The sequence below is a fragment of the Sus scrofa genome, chromosome 4, assembly GCF_000003025.6.
Source record: "Sus scrofa isolate TJ Tabasco breed Duroc chromosome 4, Sscrofa11.1, whole genome shotgun sequence".
Classification (NCBI taxonomy): Eukaryota; Metazoa; Chordata; class Mammalia; order Artiodactyla; family Suidae; genus Sus; species Sus scrofa.
In genome coordinates this window covers 4,232,278-4,258,633 of record NC_010446.5, presented here as the reverse complement: position 1 = coordinate 4,258,633, position 26,356 = coordinate 4,232,278, and the positions used below count along the sequence as shown (strand labels likewise).

At 54.5% G+C, this 26,356-nt stretch overlaps 1 protein-coding gene across 1 annotated transcript in view; it reads right to left on the bottom strand.

Moving 5' to 3' along the window:
• Positions 1 to 26,356, bottom strand: part of COL22A1 (collagen type XXII alpha 1 chain) — a 244,154-nt gene that overhangs the window by 54,565 nt on the left and 163,233 nt on the right. The window contains exons 40-46 of the mRNA XM_021088863.1: positions 24,162 to 24,239; positions 13,912 to 13,947; positions 12,850 to 12,903; positions 12,250 to 12,294; positions 9,694 to 9,741; positions 1,789 to 1,902; positions 1,361 to 1,414 (exon numbers count right to left, since the gene is read on the bottom strand). Of these exons, the coding sequence (XP_020944522.1) occupies positions 1,361 to 1,414; positions 1,789 to 1,902; positions 9,694 to 9,741; positions 12,250 to 12,294; positions 12,850 to 12,903; positions 13,912 to 13,947; positions 24,162 to 24,239 (429 nt within the window). The remainder of the gene's footprint in view (positions 1 to 1,360; positions 1,415 to 1,788; positions 1,903 to 9,693; positions 9,742 to 12,249; positions 12,295 to 12,849; positions 12,904 to 13,911; positions 13,948 to 24,161; positions 24,240 to 26,356) is intronic.

Sequence of the window (26,356 nt, the reverse complement as noted above, 5' to 3'; positions counted from 1 at the left end):
CAGCCCGGGAAGTTCCGTATGCTGTGGGTGTGGCCCTCTTTTTGGAAAATAAAAACATCCATGAAGAACAAGATATGAAATTGTAAATAAAGACAGGGCTTCGAAGGGGCAGGGATTAGGGAGCGGCAAGGAGAGCGAGGGGTGCAAGTGGAGGCGGGGTCCCGTCTACTGCTGACATTTTCATATTCTGTTCTCCACGCATCTGCTGCATCCATTTCAAACATTTCAAAATACTGCACTGGAGCCTCATTTTTCTTGGTTGCTGAGGTTTGGGGGCTTCCCCTTATGCTTTCTGCCCAGGTCCTCACCAGTTCTGGCCCTGGGGCTGGCAGGGCACTAAGCACCCAGGCTGACCGAGGAGGGCTGACAAGGGACTGGGCACTGTCTCTGCTCTGACACTCCCTAGTTCACCAGGAGGAAAGGGAAGGGCAGAGGGTAAGCAGCCTGCCCAAGGGCATTGCTGAGACTGGATGCCAACTCCAAAGGTCTTGCTTCTGAGGTCTCTCTCCTACTGGCCACTTTATGCCGCCTCTCCCAGCAGAGGAGCCACGCTGTGTCCCAGCCGCGCCACAGGAAGAAACACAATGACAGTCACACTGCGGGGGGGAGCAGTGGGTACAGTTTATATTGGAACAGAGGTGACAAAGGGGTCAGCCCTCACCTGCTCCCTGCCTCCAGGCGGGCACTCGCATGTTCCCCTGGAGCTAAATACTGTCGCCAGCGAGAGCCCAGACAGCTCCTCTGCCTGTCATAGGGCTGAGCTCACAGCTCTCTCCTCTCACGCCCGTGTCCTTGGCTCTGGGAAGCTACATGGAGGTTCTACCCACTTCAGATGGCGTCTCCTCCCTCATTCACAGGTCAGGACTATTCACATCTGTAAAGCAGTCTCCTAATATTTTTTACTGAGCGCCACGTTCTTTTTATGTATCATATGAGTCAGCATTCACACACCTCTGAAGCTTTTATTCAGATTACTAGTGATTGGAGAAATTGAGGCCAGAGAGGTCAAGGTTTGCCTAAGGTCACACAGCTCCAAAGACTCGACCTAGGGCTGGGACTCAAGTTCACGGCCGTCCGTCCCCGAAGCTCATGTCTTAACCTGCACTACGCATTCCTATCAGGGAGCTCGTTTACACTTCCAGCCTCTCAGGTGTTTGTCGATGCGCAATTGGAGACTCAGCAAGTTCAAGGGTCCCTTCCCAGGGTCGCTGAGACAGTCAGCACTAAGCAGAGATTGCGAGTGTGGGTGTCCTGATTTTAAAACCAGTATAGCTTTACACGGGGCAGCACCCTTGCCCAAACTTAGGTCAACCAGGGAGATGAGAGCAGATGCACGTGGTTCTTAGGAAGGCTCACTGACCTGCGGTCCAGCTATTCCAGGGGGTCCTGGGGGGCCTCTGGGCCCAGCATCTCCCTGAGGCAGAACAACAGGGAAAGAAAGAGGAAAAAAAACCCAGTAAGAATTTGTGTCTGGAGCCCACGCCCAGAGTCATCCGGCAGCCACTCCTTCCGCATTTATTCTCTGCTTTCCCGCTGGGATGCCCCGTCCCCACTCCCAGGCCAGCGTGTCTGAGGAAGGATGCAGGTGAGTGGTGACAGGAGTGCAGCCGTGGGTTCCTGGGCATCACCCACCCCCAGTATGGCAGCTGGTGTGGGAGCCAGTCCCCAGGATGCCAAGGACCCCTGCCTCCCGTATCCATAGCCTTGCGCAGAATGGAGAGGCGGGGCTGGAATCTCCGAGGTATTTCGCGGCAGTGATAGAAAGTCAACTTTCTCTTTTCTCCTTACCTTCCGGCCTTCTGTGCCTTCTGTCCCCGGCTTGCCTGGGACACCCTTGTCCCCTTTAAAACCTGGCAGACCAGGGAGGCCTGGGGGGCCTGCAGGGCAGTCGTTACACACGTCCTGCGAAAGAGCAAAAACACACAGTACAGCTACTGGGAAAACAAAAGGAGACCACAGGTTCTGCCTCCACAGACAGGAGGAAGCCAGCCCACAGCGAAAAAGCAAACAGGTGGATTGGGTCAAACTCTGCGTTAGATCGGCGCTGATCTAGCTCATGTTCCTGGATTATTTCTCCCTACTTCTGGCCAGACGGCTGAAATGCAGCCCAAGACAGAGATGTCGAAAGCGCACGTACCAGCGCCTGTGAGCATCTGCCAACATCCACGGCACAGATTTGATGAAAACATTTGGTCCTGTTAAAGACAGCATGCTCTGGCCCCAAGGCTGGAGCCCAGACAAAGCTGGGAGCTGAATTCTCTCTCATGGGTGTGCCTAAGTGGTTTCTGAACAAAGAAGCGAAATCCAGCAATAGGCACACACCCTCAGGACTTTCTTGCTGCGACACATGCCCCCTCTCACCACGCCTGGCATTACTCTTTGTCCAAAGTAGGCATTTAATAAATGCTGCCTGGAGTGGAGCTTTGTGCTACTTCTTGGAGGCAGGCAGGTACTAGCCCTGGAGTGAACTTTCTTTCTTCCTTCCTTCCTTTCTTATTAATAAGTACACCTGATTCACAGTGTTTCTTCAAGTTCTGTTGTACAGCAAAGTGACCCAGTGACACACAGTGCCCTGTGCTGTACAGCAGGGCCCCACTGCCCATCCATTCCAGATGTAACAGTTCGCATCCAAAACACCCCCAAACTGCCCGTCCCTCCCCCCCGCCCCCCGGAACCACAAGTCTGCTCTCCTTGGCGGTGACCTGTTTCTGTTTTGTGGACAGGATCATCTGTGCCACATTTTAGATTCCACACATAAGTGATGTCACATTGTATTTGTCTTTTTCTTTCTGGTTTACTTCGCTTAGTGTGAGAATCTCCAGTTCCATCCACATTGCTGCCAATGGCATTAGTTTATCCTTTTTTATGGCCAAGTAGTATGCCATTGTATATATGCACCACATTTTTTTTTTTTTGCTTTTTGGGGCCACACCCACAGCATATGGAAGTTCCCAGGCCAGAGGTCGAATCGGAGCTACAGCTGCCAACCTACACCACAGCCACAGCAATGCAAGTTGCAAACTGCAACCTATACCACAGCTCACAGTATAACGCCAGATCCTTAACCCACTGAGCGAGGCCAGGGACCGAACCTGCAACCTCATGGTTCCTGGTCAGATTCGTTTCCACTGCACCATGACGGGAACTCCTGTGCACATCTTCGTAATCCAGTCATCTGTCGATGGACCTTAAGGTTTCTTCAGGTCCTGGCTATTGTGAACAGAGCTGCCGTGAACGTGGGAGTGCATGTATCTTTTTCAGTGGAAGTTCTGTCCAGTTATGTGCCTGGGAGTGGACTGCTGGATCATACGGTCGTTCTACCCTGGAGTGAATGTAACGTTCTCAGCCCAGGGAACAGGTCCTCTGATTTGTCTGCATTACCCCAGCTCTCCCAGTTTGGAGCCCAGTAAATACCAAAGAGAATCCACAGGCTTGGCCACACGCTTGCCCAGCCCCAGCCAGGGTCTGCTCCTGCCACGCCCTTCTCTCTAATCCTCACGCCTCCTCCCCGAGCCTCTCCTGGAGACAAAGGTTAAAGGAGATCAGGCGGTACTTAGAATAGTGTCAGAGCCTTCCGGTGCCCTGGGCTGTCACTAATAACGCAGATGCACTCCCTCAGCAGCTCCCTCCCTGTTAGGCGCTGGGCTTTTCTGCTTTGAGACCACAAGGAGCACACGTCTTCAAGAGCTCACAGTTCCACGATACGAACGGACACAAAACAAACGCAGTAACGAGGACCTTTGGTGGCTCTGCTGGAGATCTGCTAAGCTTGTTCATTTTCGGCAAGGGGATGGCGCGGGCGACCTGGCATCATCTTGGTCTCTAATTCAGGACGGACTGGGTTTTCTATCCAAAAAGCAACCCTGAACCGTCCACCATTCTTTTTACGTGCTCACTCCTACGCGGTCTTTGAAGATTCTTTTTTTTCTTTTTTAATGTTTTTTTTTGGTCTGTTTTTTTTTTTTTTTTTTTTTTTTGCCTTTTCTTGGGCCACTCCTGCGGCATATGGGGGTTCCCAGGCTAGGGGTCCAATCGGAGCTGTAGCCGCCGGCCTACACCACAGCCACAGCAACACAGGATCCGAGCCGCATCTGCAACCTACTCCACAGCTCATGGCAACGCCGGATCCTTAACCCACTGAGCAAGGCCAGGGATTGAACCCGCAACCTCATGGTTTCCAGTCGGATTCGTTCACCACTGCGCCACGACGGGAACTCCTGAAGATTCTTTAGACATGTCCTACTCCAAGAAGCCTTGCTGATGGCTTCACACGCAGGACATGTCCCAACTCCCCTGGACCCAGGAGTTCCTGCTATTGAAGCTCCGTTCACCCCATCAGGCAAAAGAACGGCTGAGTTCTGGGGACAGGGGCAGACTCGCGTTCTCCGTCCAGTTCATAGCAAACAACACGACGTCCACAGCTGGTGAACCAGCCAACCAACCACCCAACCAGCTGACGGTGACCTTCCACACCCAGTGTCATTTCCTTCCGTGGGTGGTTTCAGAAGCGGCTGAACTGCAGGGGAGGGTGAAAAATGCCCAAACGAAGGGGCGAGTGAGATAAACTGAAGGTTGCTGTTCTCAGTGGCTGTTCCTTATTTGAAAGACCAGCCGCCCTGAGAGGAACTCGTCTATCCTAAGACCGTCTCCATGGTTCTTTAAAATCAGGTCCATCCACGACACGTGGCAACAAGGACATGGGGTGCATAAAATTCCAGCCGGGTGGCAGCAGGGATTGTGGCCTCTGATATCTTGGTGGATCTGGAGGGCACAGGAGTGATTTGAGACCATTCTGGGCAACGGGACCCACAGCAGAGAGCATAGAAATAGCTGAGTGATGTAAAATCTCAATACATCCCATTTCTTCGCAATTTCTGGCACGGATTACTCTCAGCCTGGCTGTGTCTTAGTCACACATTCTGTGCAGGATTGTTCCCTGAAGACCAGAGCAGCCCTCAGTGGCCCCCAGACACGCCAGTGAGTGGGCTGGACCTAACGTACTGACCCAGTCCCAGAAGCCAGTGAGCACAGGGCAAGCCCAGCACCCCACCTCCTGTCCTACCGATGCTGTCTTTGGCTCCTGTGCTCCTGGAGCCCTGGTCCCTCCTGAACTGGCCTACCTGGAAGGCCTTGAGACTCGCACTGGGGCCCAGGTCCAGCTGCCCCCAAATACGTCTCAATGGCATATTGATTATTTTGCATTAAAGTTACCTAAGAAATGGCCATCGCAAGAGGGACATTTTTGACCCTTCTCTCCAGCTCCCGGAAAGCAACAACTAAACCTGTCATGTGAAAGGGACACTTCCTGCATCTGGAGCCATCTCTCTGTCGCCAGAGATGGGGTTTCAGCACCGAGATGCCTGCAAAACAAATCTTTCTCATCATCATCATCATCATTTGTCTTTTGTCATTTTAAGGCTGCACCAGTGCAGCATAGGGAGGTTCCCAGGCTAGGGGTCTAATGGAGCTGCAGCTGCCGGCCTACACCACAAACACAGCAACGCCAGATCCGAGCTGCCTCCATGACCTACACCACAGCTCATGGCAACAACCACCAGGTCCTTAACCCACTGAGCGAGGCCAGGGGTCGAACCCACGACTGCATGGTTCCTAGTTGGATTCGTTTCTGCTATGCCATGATGGGACCTCCTATTATTATTATTATGTGGAAGTTCTTGGGCCAGGAATCAAACCTGAGCCATAGCAGTGACAACACTGGATCCTTAACCCACTCTGCCACCAGGGAACTCCTATACAAACCTACTAATTTTAACGGACTACTCCAAACCCAAGCTCTGCTTAGATTCTCCACTAATTAAGCATCCAAAGCCTAGGCTTCTTTGTCCTATAAATTCCTCATAAATGTATGGTTTCTTTGTCTAAAAAGCCTTAAGTGTTTTGGTCACTTCTTAGGTCCCATTTCTCTGAGACCTCCATGGGCACAAATTAAAATCTCTTTCTTTTTCTCCTGTTAATGTCTTGTGTCAGTTCTATTATTACTCCCGTCACAAGAACTCAAGAGGCACTGCAGGGAAATTTCTCCCTCCCCACTAGACAGGGCTCTGCTTCCAACAAGACGGGCTTATCCAGACCAGAGCGAAGCCTGGGGCCTCCTGGGATCACAGCTTCCCCTCTCTGAGCCCCAGTCTCCTGATCTCTGATGAGGACCTTGAAGTCTGGGGAGAAATACGTGAGATGACAAAGGGAAAATGCCTGAGGCCGTGCCCGGCGCGCGGCGAGGGCACCGGAATCGCAGCTGCTACGGGGGTCCCTGTGGTTTCAGCTGTTACTTTCCTCCCTAAATCCGTAGCCTTGTTTGCTTTACAGACCAGATGTCTTTGATCATCCATACTGACTCTTAACTCTTCCACTCAACCGCGTCATCTCAGGCAAGTCACTTGGTCCCTTTGGGTCTATTTCTCTGTCTCCTAACAAGGGTCATTCTCCTACCTTCGGAGATGGTTGTGAAATGTAAACAGCAGGTGTGAGGCAGCCAGCACGTTGCAGGCTCCCCTGTGTGTCTCTCTAAGTGCCCACTCCCCCTCGCCTCAACCCCGTCCCTTCGTCTGAGACACGTTCGGCGTACCTGCCTGGCGGTGTCCCTGCACGTGGTGTGGCCAGTGTACCAGGCAAGCGCCCCACAGGATGCTCACAATGGCAGGGATGCTCCAGCCTCTGCCATGTGGGAAAAGACCACCACTGCTGCCCAGGTCATCTCATCCAGCCTCTCGCTCGATCCCTGAGTCCCCACAGTGCACTCCTGCCAAAGCCCACTATTCAAAGCTGTGGGTGATGGGCTCAGAGCTCACCACCTGCCTGTGCTTCGTCAGGGAGCTGTCAGGATGCTCAGACTCGCGCAGAGATGCAGTCAGATGACAGAGAGGTCACGCCCAGAGATCTGGAGCGGGTCACGCTGGATGTGAACCTAGGTTCTGCCACTGTCCAGCTCTGTTATCTTGAACAAGCACCTGGCCCATCTGGAGCCAACCTCCTGCTGGGTAAAACGCAGCCAGGAAGAGTACCCACCCCTGGGTTGTTTGTGAGGATCAGACGAAATACTCTTTATCCTGGGGAAGCATCTAATGGAGAAGCTGAGGAAGACCTCGCCGGGCGCAGATCCCACCATGGAAGTGCATTAAACAGGAGCTCTCAGAAGGCGAGCTGCCCACCCAGGCGGTTCCCAGGGATCAGCATGAGGTAGACAGACATTCTCTTATGAGAGATGCCTTCTCAGCAAGAGGGAGGGTCTGGCCACCAGCTGCCTGGACCACCATCAGACTCTAACCTCCATCACCAAGATGGCAGCAGGTGATTCTAAAACGGGGTGCTGGGGAGTTCCCGTCGTGGCGCAGTGGTTAACTAATCCGACTAGGAACCATGAGGTTGCGGGTTCGATCCCTGCCCTTGCTCAGTGGGTTAACGATCCGGCGTTGCCGTGAGCTGTGGTGTAGGTTGCAGACGCGGCTCGGATCCCGCGTTGCTGTGGCTCTGGCATAGGCCGGTGGCTACAGCTCCGATTCAACCCCTAGCCTGGGAACCTCCATATGCCGCGGGAGCGGCCCAAGAAATAGCAACAACAACAACAACAAAAGACAAAAAGACAAAAAAAAATAAAAAAAATAAATAAATAAAACGGGGTGCTGGGAGAGTTGACTCCACAGACCTGGGCACACCCCCATGGCCCGGGCTTTTGTCTACGGGGCTTCCAGGCGAGGCACAGCTCTGGGGGACCATGGAGTCTCAGGTGCTGCCCTGAGGTGCTACGTTCGGGAATGTGGGGGCCTGGCTGCTCTGATGACACAGCTGCATCCTGTCACCACTGTGTGGCCGTCAAGCGGCACCCACGCAGCACTCACTCCTGTTATCACTGCCACGAAGACGGGGATGCCCTTAGGCTGAAATCCTTGGGGGGAGGAGCTGATGCAAATCCAGTGCCTTCCAGTGGGAAGGAATTATGGAAAAATCATCTAGGCTATAAAAGCCTGTAATAAACAAGGCTTGGATCAATACATAATGATTTCGTGCCATGTCCTTGTTGTTAAAAACAAAATCAAAACCAAAAAAAAACCAAACTCCCTCTTGTCAATAAAAACCAGGAAGGACTGCTCTCCTGCTGCTTATTTTTTAATAAAACGTATGGTTTTCCATCGCAGCATCTCAGGATGGAGGGAGAGTCAAAGTCCTTGGTTTCTGGGAAGCTTTCTTCTCCTTCTTGCTCTCCTCCCTCGCTCTCATCCAGTTTGGGGAACACAGGAAGAGAGGAAGGGGCTGACCACACAGAACCCAGAGCCAAGCTTCACCCAGTTTTAAGACAAAGGCTTGAATTACAGGCAGCCAAAGGCTCCCCTACGCTCACTGTCGCAGGACGGTGGTCACCGGAGCCTGAATCTCATCCTGTCTCTCTTGCCTTGCCCAGCTCTTCCCCACTGAAGATGGAGTCCAGGTCCCTGGCATCCAGCTTTCCCGCCCTATCTCAGCAGAGCTGTGCTCAGCGCACCTCTCCCGCCGCTCGTGGAGCAGCACATGTGGTTCTGAAGAGGAGCTGAGTCTGCACTCAGACCTGACTCATCCGGCTAAGGGGGGCAGCTGGCTCCCCTGTCCCCTGCCCTGCACCTGTGCTCTGGACCTTGCACCAGCAGGACCCCCACTCACCCCGTCTGACTGCCCACCATCCTCTTTTCAGGACTCGAGGAGGCAGTCCTGGGTGGGGTCAAAGGTCAGTTGCGGGAATCTGGGAGGAGGGGATTCTAATCCCAGAAAGTCACTACTAACCCTCACAGTAACTCAGGTTTGTCTTTCTTCCTTCCTTCCTTTCGCTTTTTAGGGCTGCACCTGTGGCACATGGAGAATCCCAGTCTAGGGGTCGATTCAGAGCTACAGCTGACGGCCTACACCACAGCAACACAGGATCCAAACCACGTCTGTGACCTACACCACAGCTCACGGCAATGCCGGATCCTAAACCCACTGAGCGAAGCCAGGGATCGAACCCGCAACCTCATGGTTCCTAGTCGGATTTGTTTCTGCTGCGCCACAACAGGACCTCTGACTCAAGTTTCTGATAGGCAAAACAGGAACATAAATAAGCACCAACCTCAGAGAGTAACTGTGGAATAAGAGATGCACACGAAGCATTTAGCACAGCACTGCCCAGCAGGGCTCTCTCTGACGGTGCACAGGCTCTAAATCTGCTAGCCTAATTTAGCCTGATTTAGCCACTATCCACGTGTGACGACTCAGTACTTGGAAGGTGGCTGGTGTGGCTAAGGACTGGAGATGCTCATTGCACTGAAATTTTTTTTTTTTTTTGACCACACCCAAGGCAAATGGCAGTTCCTGGGCCAGGAACCTAATCCGAGCTGCAGCTGCGTCGAGGCTGGATTCTTAACCCACAGCACCAGGCTGGGGATAGAACCCATGCTGCCTCAGAGACAATGCCAGATCCTTAACCTGTTGCTCCACAGTGGGAACTCCTAATTGCATTTAATTTCAATCACCTTAACCTTAAATTGATGCACGTGGCCAGTGGCTGCAGAACTGGACAGTGGGTTTTAGCACAGCGCAGGCACACAGTGAGAGCGCAGCAAACGTGAAGGCCACAGTACAGTTGTTCACACAGAAAAAGCCAAACACACACACGTCATTGAGATCTCCAGTTCCCCCAGTAACCATTTTCAAAACTCGTGCTTTTACCTTAACCAAGAGATTTATGTCCCCGGGAGACAGCAGTGGAGAGGGGCCCTGTCAAAGGAAAGAGAAATGAATACAGGCAAATACACAAGCCTGCACACCGCACACCCGTGCTGCTTCGGGCCGTGCGCTGTCTTCACAACATAAGCTGTTAACACTGGATGTGTCAGTGCCACACGCTGGATTCGAAAGAGCCCCGTCTAAGCCCCACGCTTGGGAGTCACAGACAGACTCCTCTGAGGCAGCAGCTGAACAGGCTGCCAGGCCTGCATCTCACATCAGCCTGTCTGGTCCCCGGTCTCCTTCTTCCGGCCCCTTCTCCTTTTCTGGTGCTCCCTCCTCTCCACTTCCATCAAAACCAATAGGTCCTATGGGTCCTACAGGCCCCACCCAGACGGGTAACAGCGGTTGCTATCAGTCATTCACAACCTAGTATGAATCTAAAGCACGTCCTTCGGCTCTCCCAGGTAAAAGAGCACTTCGAACGTCCTTCATCATTAGGAGCTGGAGTCTCCAACTGCAGGAAGGAGATTTCAGAAAAGGGAGTGGTTACGAAGTCTCGGAAAGCATGCGGCTCACAGACTTCACATCCAAACCCGCTGTGAGCTGGAATGTGGCGCGTCATGACTGTGGCCGGCCTGGAGCCTCGAGGGGTGCAGGCTGGGTTCACGCTGGGGTGTAAGGGACACGAAGCTGGGAAGGACAGTGGAAATTCAAAGACAGACACCAAAGGGAAGAATGGAGATGGGCACGCTGCTTGCAAACGTCTCAGTTTTGCAATGGCAAAGGAATACCAGAAAACCCGTTCTCCGGGGGGACGCCTGTGCCCACAATCTGACCTACGGCTGATTTCTTCTGAGCAAGTCTGAGTTTAGGTTTATGAATTATGTGAACCCAGTCTAGCACGTTAGGGAGATGCCTGTCCTGGCTCCCCGTCCTTTCCCCAACCCCAGAGGGTTTCCGCCACATCCTGCCGGCTAAAGAAAGCCATGTGACAGTGGCATCGTTCAAGTTTGCGGAGCACATCCCCGGCAGGGGCTGGGCGCGTGCTTGTGTTTTCCGAGTCGATGTACTCAAGGATTCGATCCACCCTCTGGGCTGTAACAAGAACAGGACGCCCAGGAGAGGGTGGTTGGACTGCCTGGGATTTAGAGATGCCTGGGATTTGGAACCACCAGGCCTGCAGGGGGAGCTCCCTCAGGCTGCGTCTGTCACGGTCTGGACTTGGCGGAGGTCCTTGAACCCCCTTCAGCCTTTGGCCTGCACCTCACTCCTCCCCCCGCTTCTCAGGGGCCTTGCACTTGGGCAACGGGGTGCACCCTGTGGGATTACGTGGCTGCAGTAAAGCTGGCGCCATGAGGAAGAGGGGGCATGACTGAATCCCCCTTGACCTCCAGCAAGATTTCCACTCATCCCACTGAAGGTCGGACTTCAGTGAAAACTTCCAGGACCCCTGGGCAGACTGAGGTGCACTTCCCAGGGCCCCGCAGGCTGGATTGCGGAGGACAGATGCTCAAGCCCTCGGCAGCCTCCATGCCTTGGGTCTTTGTCTGAAATGCGTGGCCGGCCAGGCTGACCACGGAGACAGGGGGCCTCTGATGGCCCGGGGGGCACTCTGGTTCCTGAAACCGGCCTTGAGGCCTGAGGTGCCCAGGGGGCGACTGCTACGGCGGCGACCTCAGCGGACCTATTTCCCGGTATCTTCCCACTGCCTCCCGCTCACCCCGACTGCTCATCCCCACTTCCCGGAGGCTGCTCCACGATGTGGTTGCTTGGCTAAGCCTTCGGGCTTCTCTGGCATTGGTAACCTCGTCGGGGTCGGGGGGTGGGGGTCTCAGAAGCCAAGTGCACTGAACCCGCAGGGGGACCTCGGGCTGGAGGGCGACCGCACTGCCCAGGGCCAGCCTCTCGGGACGGTCCCTTTCTGCTCACACTCTGACAGTGTCGCTGCCCTCGCTGGGAGAGAGGCGACGGTCTCATCTACTCTAAGGAGGTGGACACCAGGAGGCAGGGACATCGCTGAGCAAAAAGGCGGGACACGGGTCAGCTAGGGACGGGCAAGAAGGCTGCTCTGTCACCCCCAAGCCCCATCCATCCTTCTCGGCCCTGCTCCAGGCCCCGGAAACCGCACCCTGGGGAAGTACCTCGGGACCCACCTGCCTGCTGGCCCCCGGGTGAGCTGGACCAATAGAAGGACATTGGGAAACCGCTGTGGCGGTGGGGCTGGGGCACGGCTCCCTCCCTGCCTCTGGCCAGGCTTCCTGGCAGTGGCGTTGAACCCCCCATGGCAGCTCGGAGCTGGCAGCCCCTTCCCTACCATCCTCATTCTCTCCTGACTCTGAAGGCAAGCACCCAGGAGCAGGGGCCTCTCTCTGGGGTTTGTCTCTGGGAGCGGGGCGCGGGGGCGGGGGGTGTCACAGCCTCTCTGATTGGTCCCCCTGCTCGCAGCACTGTAAAAAGCCCCCTTTTAAAGTCTCTGGAACCATCCAAGCTGCATTTTATTTTGGCTGGATCCCTGGCTGATGGTCAATAGTCCTCCAGAGCAGCTGGGTGACATACTGGCTTTCCGGGAGGCCCTCTCTCGCCGGGGTGTCCTGGTACACCCTAAGAGGAGAAAGAAAGAACACTCACTGTGCTGAGCACGTCATCCCGACCCGCTCGGCCCGCCCTCCCCTCCAAACTCTCTTATCTGCCAAACGTAACTCGGGGGAAAAAAAAAAAATCACCCAACTGTGAAGACGGGTGTCAATAAAAATTCACGGTTTCCAATCTCAGCTGAATACCCAAGGTTTCTCGGGAAATATTCAACTGTGGCAAATGTTCAAAAGAGTAAGCCACCTCGTCTCTGATTCGCATCCAAAACACGAAACCGACAACAACTCATGCATGCGGAGTGGTGCTTGTGCGTGTGCGCGTGGGGTACCCAGGAGCTTACGAGGTTCTGGAAGCATAACACGAAAGCGAAACACGTGAAACCAGACAATACAAAATCAAAGGTCACAGGGAGCAGACAACAAAACATGAAAAACCTTGGTGGGGGAGGGGCAGGGATTCGTGGGGCAGAACTGCTCCCCTGGGGTTTCCTGTCAAGGGAGGCTGGGGGCGGGGGGCGGTTCTGCAAGAACCTGGGCTGATCCTGCATCCCTGGCCTTCACTTACATCCTGGCCAGCTGGTCCCTGGGGGCCGGGCATTCCAGGTGGGCCTCGAGATCCCTGCACAGAAAGAAAAGAAGTAAGAACAATAAGGCCTCCTTTCCCTGGCGTCCCGTCTCCGTGCACAAATGGCCTGCTGGCCGGAGCCATCTGATGTGACTCGTGTGTCAGAGCAGCCAGCCCAGAGCTTACACATTCACTGAGGGTGTGGAGGCGGGCGCGTTAAGTACACACAGAGAACACTCTGGAACGCCTTCCCCGTGAGCCTGATGGCCGGGGGCCCCCTTCTTGAGTGGACGGGACAGCTCCCGCAATAAGGCAGGCCTCAGCTCCAGTCCTGCTCCCCTCACTGCAGTGTGGACGACCAGCTCCCGGTGCTGGCTGCTGCGTAGACTGACGTGGGAGGGCCCGGCACAGGGCTCAGGACTCAGGCAACAGGTGTCATTATGATTATTTTTGGCCTCGCCTACAGCACGCAGAGGTTCCAGGTCCAGGGGTTGAACCCACATCACGGCAGTGACCTGGGCCACAGCAGTGGCAATGCCAGGGCCTTCGCTGCTAGGCCACGGAAGACCTCCGGTCGTTAGCTCTTATAAGAAAATCACTCCCACTCCGCTGAAGACCTCCAGGCGGTACCGGGAACGGTACAGACGGCTTTCGTGATGGATCTCGCTTCCTGTAGGGAGTTCCCTCACCTCCCGCCCCCTTACAGGTTAAGAGCGAGTCCTCGTTCGCTCACGGCTGCGTGGCGGGGGATGAGGAAGCCGGGATTCAAAATGGGTTCCTCTGGCAATTTGATTAAGTTCTTTAAACACAGGCTGTCCTTCTGCAAAGCAGAGGTGACAAAAGCAAAGGCAGCGCCAGCCTGTCCACTACCTCCTGTGCTCCCTGCACTGGACGAGCGCCCCACCCCCCACGCCACAGGTCACTGCTCTTTGCGAGCAGCCTCACTGTTGAACCTTTAGGATTTCTTTGTAAACACGCTCTGGCCAGGCCACTTTAAATGGCTTTGATCAGCGCATCAAGTTTCCCATCAAAACCCAGCCCTTTATTCAAATCATACTGTACCGGGGGCCCTTTTTCTCCTGGGGGTCCGGAGGGGCCCTAAGAAACAAACAAAGAAGTAAGCAAGTTAGGAATGAAATCTTTGCTGAAACAGGCCGCCGTTGTTAGTTCTAAGCTGGGCTTTAATTGTCCTAAAAGGAGGAGTTTACTTCTTCCCACCTTTAAGTCACAGGGTCTCACCCTCTCACCACCACCCAGGAAGGCTGCATATAGAAACCCTTCTGGAACCTTCTCCATGTGCCCCTGAACCAGCACAACCTGATCTGGGCACCACTGGGTTTCTGACAGGTGAGCCCGTCCTAGCTCTGGTGTGAGGTGGGAACCAGCAGCCCAGCACCCTCGTGTTGTGCCCCTTCCTGCCCTGGGATGGCTGGGGAGCACTTTCAGAGCCAGACACCCAGACTGGACCGCCTGGCAGATGCTGCTGTGGTTCCCCTCCCTGCTCCTGCAAGTGGGCGCACACACACACACACACACACACACACACACACACACACACTCGGGTCTGCCCTCCTATAAGTGTGGCCAGCCTAGCATCTGGCCTCCAGATGTTGCACATAAGGTGTGTCCCTTGAGGGAGGCATTGGTGTAGTTTCAGGGGCTGCAGTGAGCGGGACCGCCCCTTGGCCCCAAGCCTCTCCCTCTGCAGAGAAGCCCTGCCTGCTTTCCGCCTGCACACATCCTCTCACCACATGCTGCTTCTCAGTTTGCACATCAGCTCCCTTGGAAAGCCTTCCCTGGCTTCTCCCAGGAGGCTCCTTAGAAGTGATGCCCCAGCCCCCGGGGGTACTCCATCTAGGGCGTGCCACCTGGTACTGTCACTGCTTCCTGGCCTGTCTGTCCTCTTGGCTGGAAGGACCACATGCTGCCTCAGGGGCCCTGCCCCGTGCTTAGCGCAGCCCGGTGCACAGTCGGGACCCAGCAGAGCGCAGCAAGTGGCCCTCCACCAAAACCGAGATTTGATGGTATGAGGAGAGCTTGAAAATCACTTTTTTTTTTTTTTGTCTTTTTTGCCTTTTCTAGGGCTGCTCCCAAGGCACATGGAGGTTCCCAGGCTAGGGGTCCAATTGGAGCTGTAGCCGCCAGCCTACACCACAGCCACAGCCACAGCAACATGGGATCCGAGCCGCGTCTGCGACCTACACCACAGCTCACAGCAACACTGGATCCTTAACCCACTGAGCGAGGCCAGGGATCGAACCCACCATCTCATGGTTCCTAGTCAGATTCGTTAACCACTGCGCCACAATGGGAACTCCGAAAATCACTTGTTATCATCCTTCTGTCTCGTGGATGCTCCAACTAAGGCCTCGAAGAGACCAAGGGCCTGCAGGCGCCAGGCGGGGTGAATCCCACTCTCAGTCTAGTGCGGCCATGTGACTCTGCAGCAGAGCCCAGGGGGACGTACCAGAGACCCCAACAGGGAAGAGGATTCCATACCAATGCAAAGGTTTCTGGCCATAGGACAGGCCAGGGAACCTAAAAGCCTGCCAACCAAATCCAGCCCAGAAGTGCCTGATAAAGTAAGATAAGCATCATCCTAGGGCAGCGTTGAGCACTAAAGAAAGCGGGGAACCTCCAGAGGCCTAAGCCAAGCAGGCAAGTCAAACAGGTGAGACAATGACCCAGAATTCCACCTGGGGTCCACCTGACTCACAGTCCCCTCTCCCTCCATCAGTCCTCAGGGCTCTGTAAGCTGTAGGTCAACGGCACAGGTGGACTGATACACATGTATCTGAACATCATTCCTTTCAAAGTAACTCCTTACGGGAGTTCCTACCATGGCTCAGCGGAAATGAATCTAACATCCATGAGGATGCAGGCTGGATCCTTGACCTCGCTCCGTGGGTTAAGGATCCAGCATTGTCGTAAGCTGTGGTGTAGGTTGCAGACGCGGCTCAGATCCTGAGTTGCTTTGGCCAGCAGCTACAGCTCCTATTCGACCCCTAGCCTGGGAACCTCCATATGCCCCAAGTGTGGCCCTAAAAGGTAAGCAAACAAACAAGAACAAAGCAGCTCCTTACTGGTACAATTGTTCCTCAGGGAAAGGGCCTAGGGCCAGCTCATTACTGGCATGGGGGACACTGCCCCATTTTAGGGTCACCTTTTGTTCCCAAATTCAACTCCATGATCCACCTTAAGCCTCTAACTTGCTCATTAGACTAAGCTCCAAATGCCTCTCTTAGGTCCTTTAGTATAAAAGCCACATGTGAAGGATAGATTTTGCTATCAAAAGGCCTTCATTTCAAATCTTAACTTTATCAATTACTGGTTATAGGACCTTGAGCATGTTACTTTATTTCTTGGAGCTTCAGTTTTCTCAACTGTAATACAAAGCTAGATGATCACCTTGCCTTGTCGGATCAGAAATAAAAGAAGGCGTTCCCACTGCGGCCCGTGAGGATGTGGGTTTGATCCGATCCCTGGCCTTGCTCAGGGCGTTAAGGATCTGGCGTTGCCGTGAGGTGATGTAGGTCGCAGATGCGGTTCAGATCCCAAGTTGCTGTGGCTGTGGTGTAGGCCAGCAGCTGTAGCTTTGATTTGACCCCTAGCCTGGGAACTTCCACATCTTGCAGGTGCAACCCTGAAAAGACAAAAAAAAAAAAAGAGAGAGAGAGAGAGAGAAAAGAAATAAACTACTCTAAGCAGAGAACCAGACTGGAGCCTAGCCCATAAAAGGAATTCCCATGGCTATTCTGCTAATATACTTTTTTTTTTTTTTGTCTTTTTGCCTTTTCTAGGGCCACACCTGCAGCATATGGAGGTTCCCAGGCTAGGGGTTGAATCGGAGCTGTAGCTACCGGCCTACGCCAGAGCCACAGCAACTCCAGATCGGAGCCACTTCTGCAACCTACACCACAGCTCATGGCAACACTGGATCCTTAACCCACTGAGCAAGGCCAGGGATCGAACCCGCAACCTCATGGTTCCTAGTCGGATTCGTTAACCACTGCGCCACTATGGGAACTGCCTGCTAACATACTTTTAAGAAACAGAAAAGTGTGTCATGGAGGGGAGACTGTGTAATGACTTCCCAATGCCCTCCCTAAATCTGAACATGTTTTCAATGATAACAACCCTCTTTCCCAAGATTATGCCCTCTGATGGGTTTGTTCAAGAGTCACTTGATCCAACACACTTATTTTGGCCATTGGCACCATTATCCACTAAAAGGAACTACAACTCCTTGGAGAAACAACAAATCTCAGATCTGGGCGAGGAACATATTACAAATCGGGAGGGTCCCATCACTCCAAAGAGCAAGGAAATGATTGAAGGCTGCTATGCTTCTGTCGAAAGTTCTCAAGGTCAAGTTGAATAGGCTCCCCTTGGCATAAGACAATTTGAACGTCAGAAGGAAGAATAAGTGCAATGAACTGAAAAAATAACCAAGTGTGTATAAATCCATGAGTTCAAAATTAGAGAAAAAAAAATAAAAACACCTCCTGGATGACCTTTGCAAGATGCCAAGGAACCGAGGTGTTATGTGAAGAAATACAGGGAAAGGCTGTGGTGTTTACGTTCTGCTTCCGTGGATCCGGCCCGCCGGGTATCCGGATCGTCAATGAGGGAACGAGTCTCCACAGAGAAGCATTCATTCGAGCTGAAACATGACAAAGAGCCGAGCGAACTAGAACAGCACCAATTTGCAAGCCTTGATGGGCTGACTGATTTAAGCAGGGACATCAAAGCGGGAGAGCATCACGCGAGACCATGAGACACCACGCGCCTCCTGCTGCACGAACACAGCACCTGTGAAGTCTTGCCAACGAGATCAAACCTGAGTCTGATCAAGCCTGAGTCTGATCAAGCCTCCAGGGCCAGGGATGGATGTATAGGAAAGACGGGGACGGAGCAGCTGCTCCATCAGCCCATGGGCAGAGCCCAGTCTGCGGGAAGCTAAGACCAAACCGTCACTCTTGTTTCGTCAATTTAAAAACCGGCGAATTACAGGTGCATCCCCCCCCCCGCCCCCCGCCATGGATACGCACCCATTTCATCCTCCACCCTCTTTCATCTGAAGGGCTGAGAGGGACCAGGCTATGGGCTGGGTTCTGGGGGAGGATTCAAAGGCCTGCCTGGCTTTTCATCTGCAGAGGGACCTGGGCCCACGGTCTGAACCTCCCTAAGCCTCAGGGTCCTCACCTGTGAGCTGAAAAGGCTAGGAGTTCAAGCTCACAGGACCACGACAAAGACCGAGGAGCGGAGTCTACGTGAGGGCCTCGCACGGGAGCCTGGCACATTTGTACGATGCTCAGGGCGCCCTAGGAATTATTACTAGGAACAGCAAAAATCCTTGCGGAGATTAGAAAGGAGAGTTTTCAACCAGAAGGGAGAAAAAGAACTTATTTCAAACCTTTTTACTTTTCTTTTCAGGGCTGCACCTGCAGCATATGGACATCCCCAGGCTAGAGGTCGAATCAGAGCTGCAGCTGCAGCCCTGCGCCACAGCCACGGCGACGCCGGATCGGAGCCTCGTCTGCCACCTACGCTACAGAGACTGTGTTGGGTCCTTAACCTGCTGAGTCCCCTGAGGCTTTAATCTAAAACCAAGACTGGGATGCTGAGCTCCTGGTTATACAAGGTGCCCTGGGGTCTGGGGCCATACCCTATCTGTGCGGTATGCCCCCACCCCCCTCCTTTGTGTCCCGCTGGACCTTACTCTGTGCACAGAACAGGACAAGAGTGCACGGTAGTAAATGGAGCTTTACTTGCTGAGCCTCGGCCTTGAAGGAACAACCGAGAGACGCCTGGTGTCCCCAGGCTGGGCAAGATGGGGCTGACTGTGCAAACTCCCATTGAAGGGAAACTGGGCAGCCTGATTCCTGGCTGCGTTATGAGTGGCTCTCTGGTTCTTTGAATCCAAGGAGCGGGACTAAACCAGCAGAAAGGACAGAGGAACCACAAATGCGGGTCTCGCAGGGCAACAGTGCGGAAAACAGGAATGTGCCTGAGAAGACATCAGCACGAGCCAAGACCACATAAACGGCAACTTCCACCGCTGCCCGGCTCAGACGGCGAGAAGGGCATCTGCTTGGCGCTGGGATGCTGGGGTCTACTTGTGGCTCTCTCGAGTCCTAAATGTGACTTGGGGCAAGTGTCACATCTCTTAAGTGGTTCCCCTCATTTGGAAAATGAATGGGAGAAGAGGATCTGGCTGGTCAGGCTGCTGGGAGGATGGAATGAGAGCAGCCCCAGGAGACAAATGAGAGCGTGGATGAGCAGGCCCTGCTCGCTCCCGGCTGGACCCCGAAGGAGGCGGGCCGTGCGCGCTGCACTTAGGATCGCCCAGCTCTCAGAGGCTTTCATTTCTATTCTCATTACCTGGCTCCCTGGGAGACGGGAGTGCAAACAAAACCCCTAAGGCAGGACACCTGCCCTGCGTCCCTGCACACAGGCAGCCAGTGCTTCTTTCCTCGGCTGGGATGGAGTCTCCGAAGGGCTGCGAGCCGGTGTGTTTGTATGGGAACCCCCGGGCCCTGGGCAGAGGAGGCCGTCGGAACAAGGGACTCAGAGGGAATTAAGCCTTAAAGGAGGGGCGATTTCAGGCAGCGAAGGCTGAGCAAGATGTCAGCGGGGGGATCGTTAGGAGAGCAAAGGGCAAAGGCAAGGTTCCAGGGTTACTATCAAGGCCACCCGCTGTGACCTCCAACGTCCCATCCACAAGGACCCTACTGGACGGCAGGAGGCCTGGCTGCGGCTGCCGGAGGGTCTCCGGCCCTCACAGACCTCAGGCTCCAAGTTCAGTGGAGTTCAGCAACACCGGGACCTGCCCTCAGGCCCAACTGGGTCACGTTGAGCGTTTCAGACCCCGCAAAGCGCAGATCAGAGGGAACCTGAAGATGAAAGAGACTGTCGCCCACGCCTTGAAGGGAGAAGCCGAAACTCCAGACCACCGGCTCCCCTCCACTCCCCCGCCCGGAGAAGGGCAGAGGGTGGCAGCAAAGCCACGGGTCCCCTTCCAGGGCTCAGCGCTGCTCCTGGGTGCCGACGCCTTGGAGGACAGGGCCAGGGACGAAGGACGGGGGATCCAGCGGGGATGTGAGGACATGACAGCAACCAGCACGCCCCCTCCACACACACACCTGGTTCTGCTGAAACCACAGGTCCGGGGACACAGAGGGAGAACAGGCGCAAGCCCGGGGACACAGGGGGAGAGCAGGCGCAGGTCCGGGGATGAAGAGGGAGAGCAGGCACAGGCCCGGGGACGCAGAGGGAGAGCAGGCACAGGTCTGGGGACGCAGAGGAAGAGTAGGCACAGGCCCAAGGACACAGAGAGAGAGCAGGCGCAGGCCCGGGGACACAGAGAGAGAGAGCAGGCGCAGGCCCGGGGACACAGAGAGAGAGAGCAGGCGCAGGCCTGGGGACGCAGACGGAGAGCAGGCACAGGCCAGGGGACGCAGAGGGAGAGCAGGCACAGGCCCAGGGACGCAGAAGCAGAGCACTGGTTTGGAGGCTGTGGGGAGGGCTCTGCCCCCGGGACCTGCAGGATCACGTCGGCCAAGTCACTTCATCTTCTTGGCCTCAGATATTTACCCGGCAGACACTGACACAGCTGACACCTTCAGGGCCCCACCCCAAATTCCCTGGGAACACACAGCTGGCAGCTCCTTGCTGCAGGTGCCTGCCCTGGGGCCATCTGTAGCCATAAGAGGACGCTCGGCCGAGCGCAGGGCAGCCCCCAGGAGTGGGTACCTAACACACTGCTAACTTAGCACAGCTCTGCCAGGGCGCCATGCCACCTCCCGGGGGTGCCACTCCCTGCAGGGCGAGCCTGAGATAATTTCCCTAACAGACTCATGGCTCTGAATCCTGTTCTCTGGAGATGCTTCTGCAACAAGCCCAACCTTCCTCAAGGGATAAGCCCACTTTTTTCTTGCTTTCTTAATGGCCACACCCGGGACGTATGGATGTTTCCAGGCCAGGGATGGAATCCGAGCCGCAGCTGCAACCTACACCACAGGTGCAGCAACAGTGGATCCTTTAACCCACTGTACCAGGCTAGGGACTGAACCCATGCCTCCACAGAGACCCGAGGTGCTGCAGTTGGATTCTTAACCCACCACGCCACAGCGAGACTCCTAGAGACAAACCCACTTTCACAGGACCGAAGGACTGAGGATGCAGACTCTTCTAGACTTGGCACCAGACCAGGGACAGACCACTCGGCAAGTGACAGGGCTCCTGCAAAGCTTGGAGCGGGGAGGGATGAACTCACACCCCCGCTGTCACCCCTTCGCCCCCTTCTCCGCACACCTGCTCCCAGCTCGCCCCTGCACCCTCATGACAGATGGCCCGGCCCTTAGCAAGGAGCCTAGGCCAGCAGCCAAAGACAGGATTTATGAAAATTCAATAAGGTTTCCCCACCACGGAAGCTTTTAATAAGCTGAAGTGGAGAAAGGACTCTGAACAGTTGATTTACAGGCGCTTGGCTGGAAGCAGCCAATTACTTTACAGGTGAAATCACTTGGGCAGGGACATATTTCATGGGCAATTTTAGCTGCTCCGGGCGGGCAGGGATGGCGTCTGCCTCTGCTGCCCTGCTTTCCGCTTAAGGGCTTGATACGGCGAATCCTTAGGGAGTGGACGGGACGTGGAGAGACCCGTGAAAGGACGAGGGGCCACGCGGGACACCTGTGGTTCCACGTACAGGTGCTTTCTGTTCTAAGGGTGAACGAAGCATGAGTCAGAATCGGAAGCCCGCCAAGCGGGCCCCTTGCAAAGCAGGAGGGCGGAAACAAGAGCCTGGATGGCTACGCGCCTTCTCTACATCTTTTGCCAAACTGTGCCTTCTAGTCACTAACAGGGTGAGAGCAACAGCCAAAGACAGATGACAGAGCTCATGTCCGCGAGGGTTTGCTGTGGAAGAGAATTTCTTTTAAGAGGAACAGACTAGAACTGGACGTGTCCAAGGGGATGCCATATGCCGTCTCCCGCGGTTTCTGGGGACGTGGGGGACGTCACAACGCCCACGGTCATCCTACCACCTTGCAGTTAGTCCTGCTGGGCCGGGGTGATGGGAAGTGAGGTGCTCGTTTCTGGTGGGGAGGAGACGAGGCAGGCTGGGGAGGGGTGGACACAGGAGCGCCCGGGGGAAATTCAGGGCCCGAGGGAGGAGCCCAGGAACAGCCCTGCGGTGTAAGAGCCCCCCCCGAGGGAAGGAACGGGGCTTTGATTTAACCAGTTACATTCTGGGTGAGACACCGGATGTCCTCTCAAGTTCTCTGAGACAAATGAAGAATGGTATTCCTTTAGGGCTGGCTGTTGTCTGCACTTCTTAGATGCAAAGCCAGGCAGAGACTGGTCATGTGCTGCTCGGGTTTATTTTCAGATTCCATTTGGGGGCGGCGGTGAAGTTAGACGGTGCTTCCGGGTTACGATAATGATGATGACACAACGTCAAAGGTACCACATGGGCAGTATGGACATTACGAGGCTGAGCGGTGGGATGTGAAAACCACGGGGTACTTGAGCCTCCTTTAAAAAACAAGACAGGTGCTAGAGACTGAATGTTCGCGGCCCCCCAAAATTCACACACAGAAACCCAGTCCCCAGTGCGATGGCATTTGGAGACAGGGCCTTTGGTGATGCTGTCATGGGGACGAAGCCCTCAGGAAAGGCATCAGACTTTATAAAAGAGGCTTCCGAAAGCCCTCTTACCCCTTCCACCACGTCAGGACACACCCACACAAACAGCCGACTGTTAGCCACACACCGAGCCTGCTGGCACCTTGATCTTGGACTTCTCAGCTTCCAGAATGGAGAGAAGTAAATTCCGGTCGTTTTCCAGGCCACCAGGCTCTGGCATCTTTGTCATAGTAACCCAAACAGACTAGGACGACACGGCCACCAAAAGAAGTCAAGGCCAATGAAAGGTGTGTTAATAACAACATACAGTGTTTTCCGCCAAGGAGGGACCGAGCAGGAGAAGATAAAACCCCAGGACTGAAGACCGGCCTTACGATTGGAAGGTTATCATTCAGTCAAAGGCCGGGGTTGGGGAGGAGGTGGCGCTTTGCGCCGCAAAAGAAAGAAGGAGAAGCAAGGGCGGAAGACACAGACGAGCGAGCGTGATCCTACAGTCACGCAAAGAAACGCCTAATCGCCGTCTATTCTCTACAGAAGTGATGGTCTAAATGTGAAACCCAGGCGGACTAGCTTTCAAGGAGGTGTCTTCTGTGGTAGAGGTGCTCCGGGGAGGCTGGCTGGGAGCGTCACCGCATCCTCACCCCAGACGGGCCTGGCTGCCACGGACCCTCTCGTTTCGTAACTCAGAGGTTTTATAGGTTTTGGGGGGGGTTTGTTTTCTAGCGCCGCACCCACAGCATATGGAGGTTCCCAGACTAGGGGTCCAATCAGAGCAGCAGCTGCCGCCCTGCACCACAGCCACAGCAACGCAGGATCCGAGCCCTGTCTGCAACCTACACCACAGCTCACGGCAACACTGGATCCTTAACCCACTGAGCGAGGCCAAGGATTGCATACTAGTCCTCGAGGATGCCAGTCGGGTTCGTTACCACTGAGCCCCAACGGGAACTCCCTGCAGCTCTTTCAGTTACCGCACCTGGGGTGGGGGGGTGGGGGGTGTCTGCCAACTCACATCCAGAAGGTGATGGGAATTACGCATCAAAACTACTCATCAAAGACCCCTTCACAGATTTCACTTTGGAAATAAACACCTTTCTGGATTGCATTTATGTTCTGACCTGTATCTTAGGGGGAGGAAGAGGGTCATGAGCTCATTTTTGCTCAAAATCCCTGAAAGCATATGCTGTTTTTCCCACTTCACCCCCGTTCCCCAACCAATTCAGCGCCCCTGGCTATAACTCAGTTTCGGCAAAGCTCAGCCAGTGAGTCTTTTTTTTTTTTTTTTTTTTCTCATTTTCTTTTCTTTTCTTTTTGGCCATGCCCACATCATTCAGAAGTTTCCAGGCCAAAAATCGAACCCGAGCCACAGCAGTGATGATGCTAAATCCTCAACCACCAGGCCACCGGGGAACTTATGTCCTTTTCAGATGAGCTGTGTTCTCTTAGTCCTCTTTTAACCAGACAAGCCTGGGTCTCCCCGGAGCCTCATTCCACGAGAACCCCAACCTGTTCAATAACATCAGCCACAGTGGACAGACCTACACCTGGACCGACCCGGGTCAGTGCCCCGCTACCAGGACAGCTGGGCAGCACCCCCCTCGGGAGCCAGAAGGGGCTGGCTGCGTGGCCAGGAGCGAGGAAGGGCTGGGTGATGAAGGACTCACAGCAGGGCCGGCGACCCCAATGCCCGGGTCTCCGCGGTTGCCAGGAGCTCCAGGGGTCCCAGGTGCGCCGCGGTCCCCCTGCAAAGAGAAAGCATACTGTCAAGAGGGCAGCTCTGGGAAGGAGAGCGCGGGGGACAGAGGAGTCACGCCCCTCCCACCGTCCTGTCCCACCCCACATCTCTCCCATCACCTGGACTCGGAGCACCCCGAGGGTCATCCATGAGCCCATCACCCCACCCAATTCAACACGCATGGACCACAGCTGCCAACCGTGACCTTTCGCCTTCCAGAGCCGACCACAGACCAACCTTGACGATGGCTCTGGAGTAATTAACAACAATATGACCCACCATCCCCCCTGCCACCACCCCCCTGCCACCGCAATTCCAAATGCCACTGAGGTTTCTCCACCATCCATCGTACCCCTCCCCCAGCCTGGACACACCCCAGATTTGACCGTGTACCCATGTTTCAGCTCAGTCCCACATCACCATAAATTAATTCATCATTTCACCAATAATTTGCCAAGTACGTATTTCTGCCAGTCACTTTTCTAGGGCTTAGGAGGGGCGGGAACGTACCCTTCGTGACGAAGCGTGGGGGGTAAAGTAGGGTGGGTTCAAGTTCTGGCTTCAACACTGAGCAACTGAAGGTTCCCTAAGCTTTGTTCCTTCAGTTACAAGGGACAGGCGATAAGAGGAGCGGCCAGGCCAGCAGGCACCGTGCTTATTAAAGGAGACCACACACACACAGATGCCTGGCACGGCCGCCAGTGCACATTTGCTGTCGGGGTTCTTGCGGTTCTCATGTACCTGCCACGCTGGGCTTTGGTGGAAAGAGGAAAAGGAGAAGGAAAGGGAAAAAGAAGAATTTCTGTTTGCCATTTGCTGTAGCAGGACAGAGATGGTCGTATCTTCCCATCCACCATTTCAAAATCCTCGATCTCTGCAAACAAGCGCTTGTCCGAACGCAACAGGCAGCAAAAGCTGACTTGTGCTGATGCAGAATATTTACGAGCTTTAGAAGCCCGTTTTGCGTGGATATTTATGCATTTCTGCTGCATCAATATGAATGAGTTTGGTGAGGATCGCTGCCCCGCACAGCACCACAAATGTTACATACGTATCGTTTGCAAAGTATGACCTTTCTAAATTCCAAAACAAATTCAGTCCAAAACACGGGGCCCCCACAATTGTGTGCGAGAGACTGTACACCTGTATTAGGTCACCTGCTGGCATCTCAAGCCCGAAATGGGGGGCGACCCTGTCCAGGCCGCTTAACTCTTCAGGATGCATTCGCTTGCAGGACAAATGGAAGCAGCCTTAGGAGGCTGTTACGAAGAGTCCGTGGGATGATGGGCAGCAACTTATTTCCGGTAGAACCCGACACCGTGAGGCCACACTGCTTCGGTAAGGTCTGTGTTTTTGAGCAGTGACGGAAACTCCTATTAATAATGAGCTCATCCTCTGACCATCATCTCAATTGGAAAATTTTACATTGTGGGCCTTTAAGAAAAGGGAAGGCTTCAAGACGACTCGTCTTTCCCGCAGTGTGACCGCTGCTTGGACGAGGGTATAAATTATGGATGCGTCCAACTAACGCTGGTTGTTTATTCACTTCGAGCTGAGAGCTAGGCTTCAAGACCAGCTCAAGGATGAGCCCTGTGCATTTTCTTTTCTTTCTTTCTTCCTCCCTCCCTTGCTCCACCCACCCCTTCTTTTTTTTCTTTTTTATGGCTGCATCCGGAGCATCTGGAAGTTCCTGGGCTAGGGGTCTCACTGGAGCTGCCGCTGCAGGCCTACGCCACAGCCACGGCCACACTGGCTCCAAGCCACATCTGCAGATGATGCCGCAGCTTGCAGCAAGGCCAGATCCGCAAACCCACCGAGTGAGGCCAGGGATCTACCCTGTATCCTCACAGACACCATGTCGGGGTTCTTAACCCACTGGGCCACAGTAAGAACTCCAGCCCTGGGCATTTTCCATACTCAGTGTTAAGTTCAGAAGAGAAGCCTGGACAGGGCTTGCGAAGTTCTCACCAAAGAGATGAACCACAGTCCACACCGTTCACTAAACTCTGGTGATGTGGCCCCTTTCCCGCCTCTGTCCAGGCCCGTGGTGGCCTCGTGTCCTGAGAGCCACAGCGTCCCTCTGCCCCGCCCTAACTCCGTACCCAGTTCCCAGAAGGTCTCTTC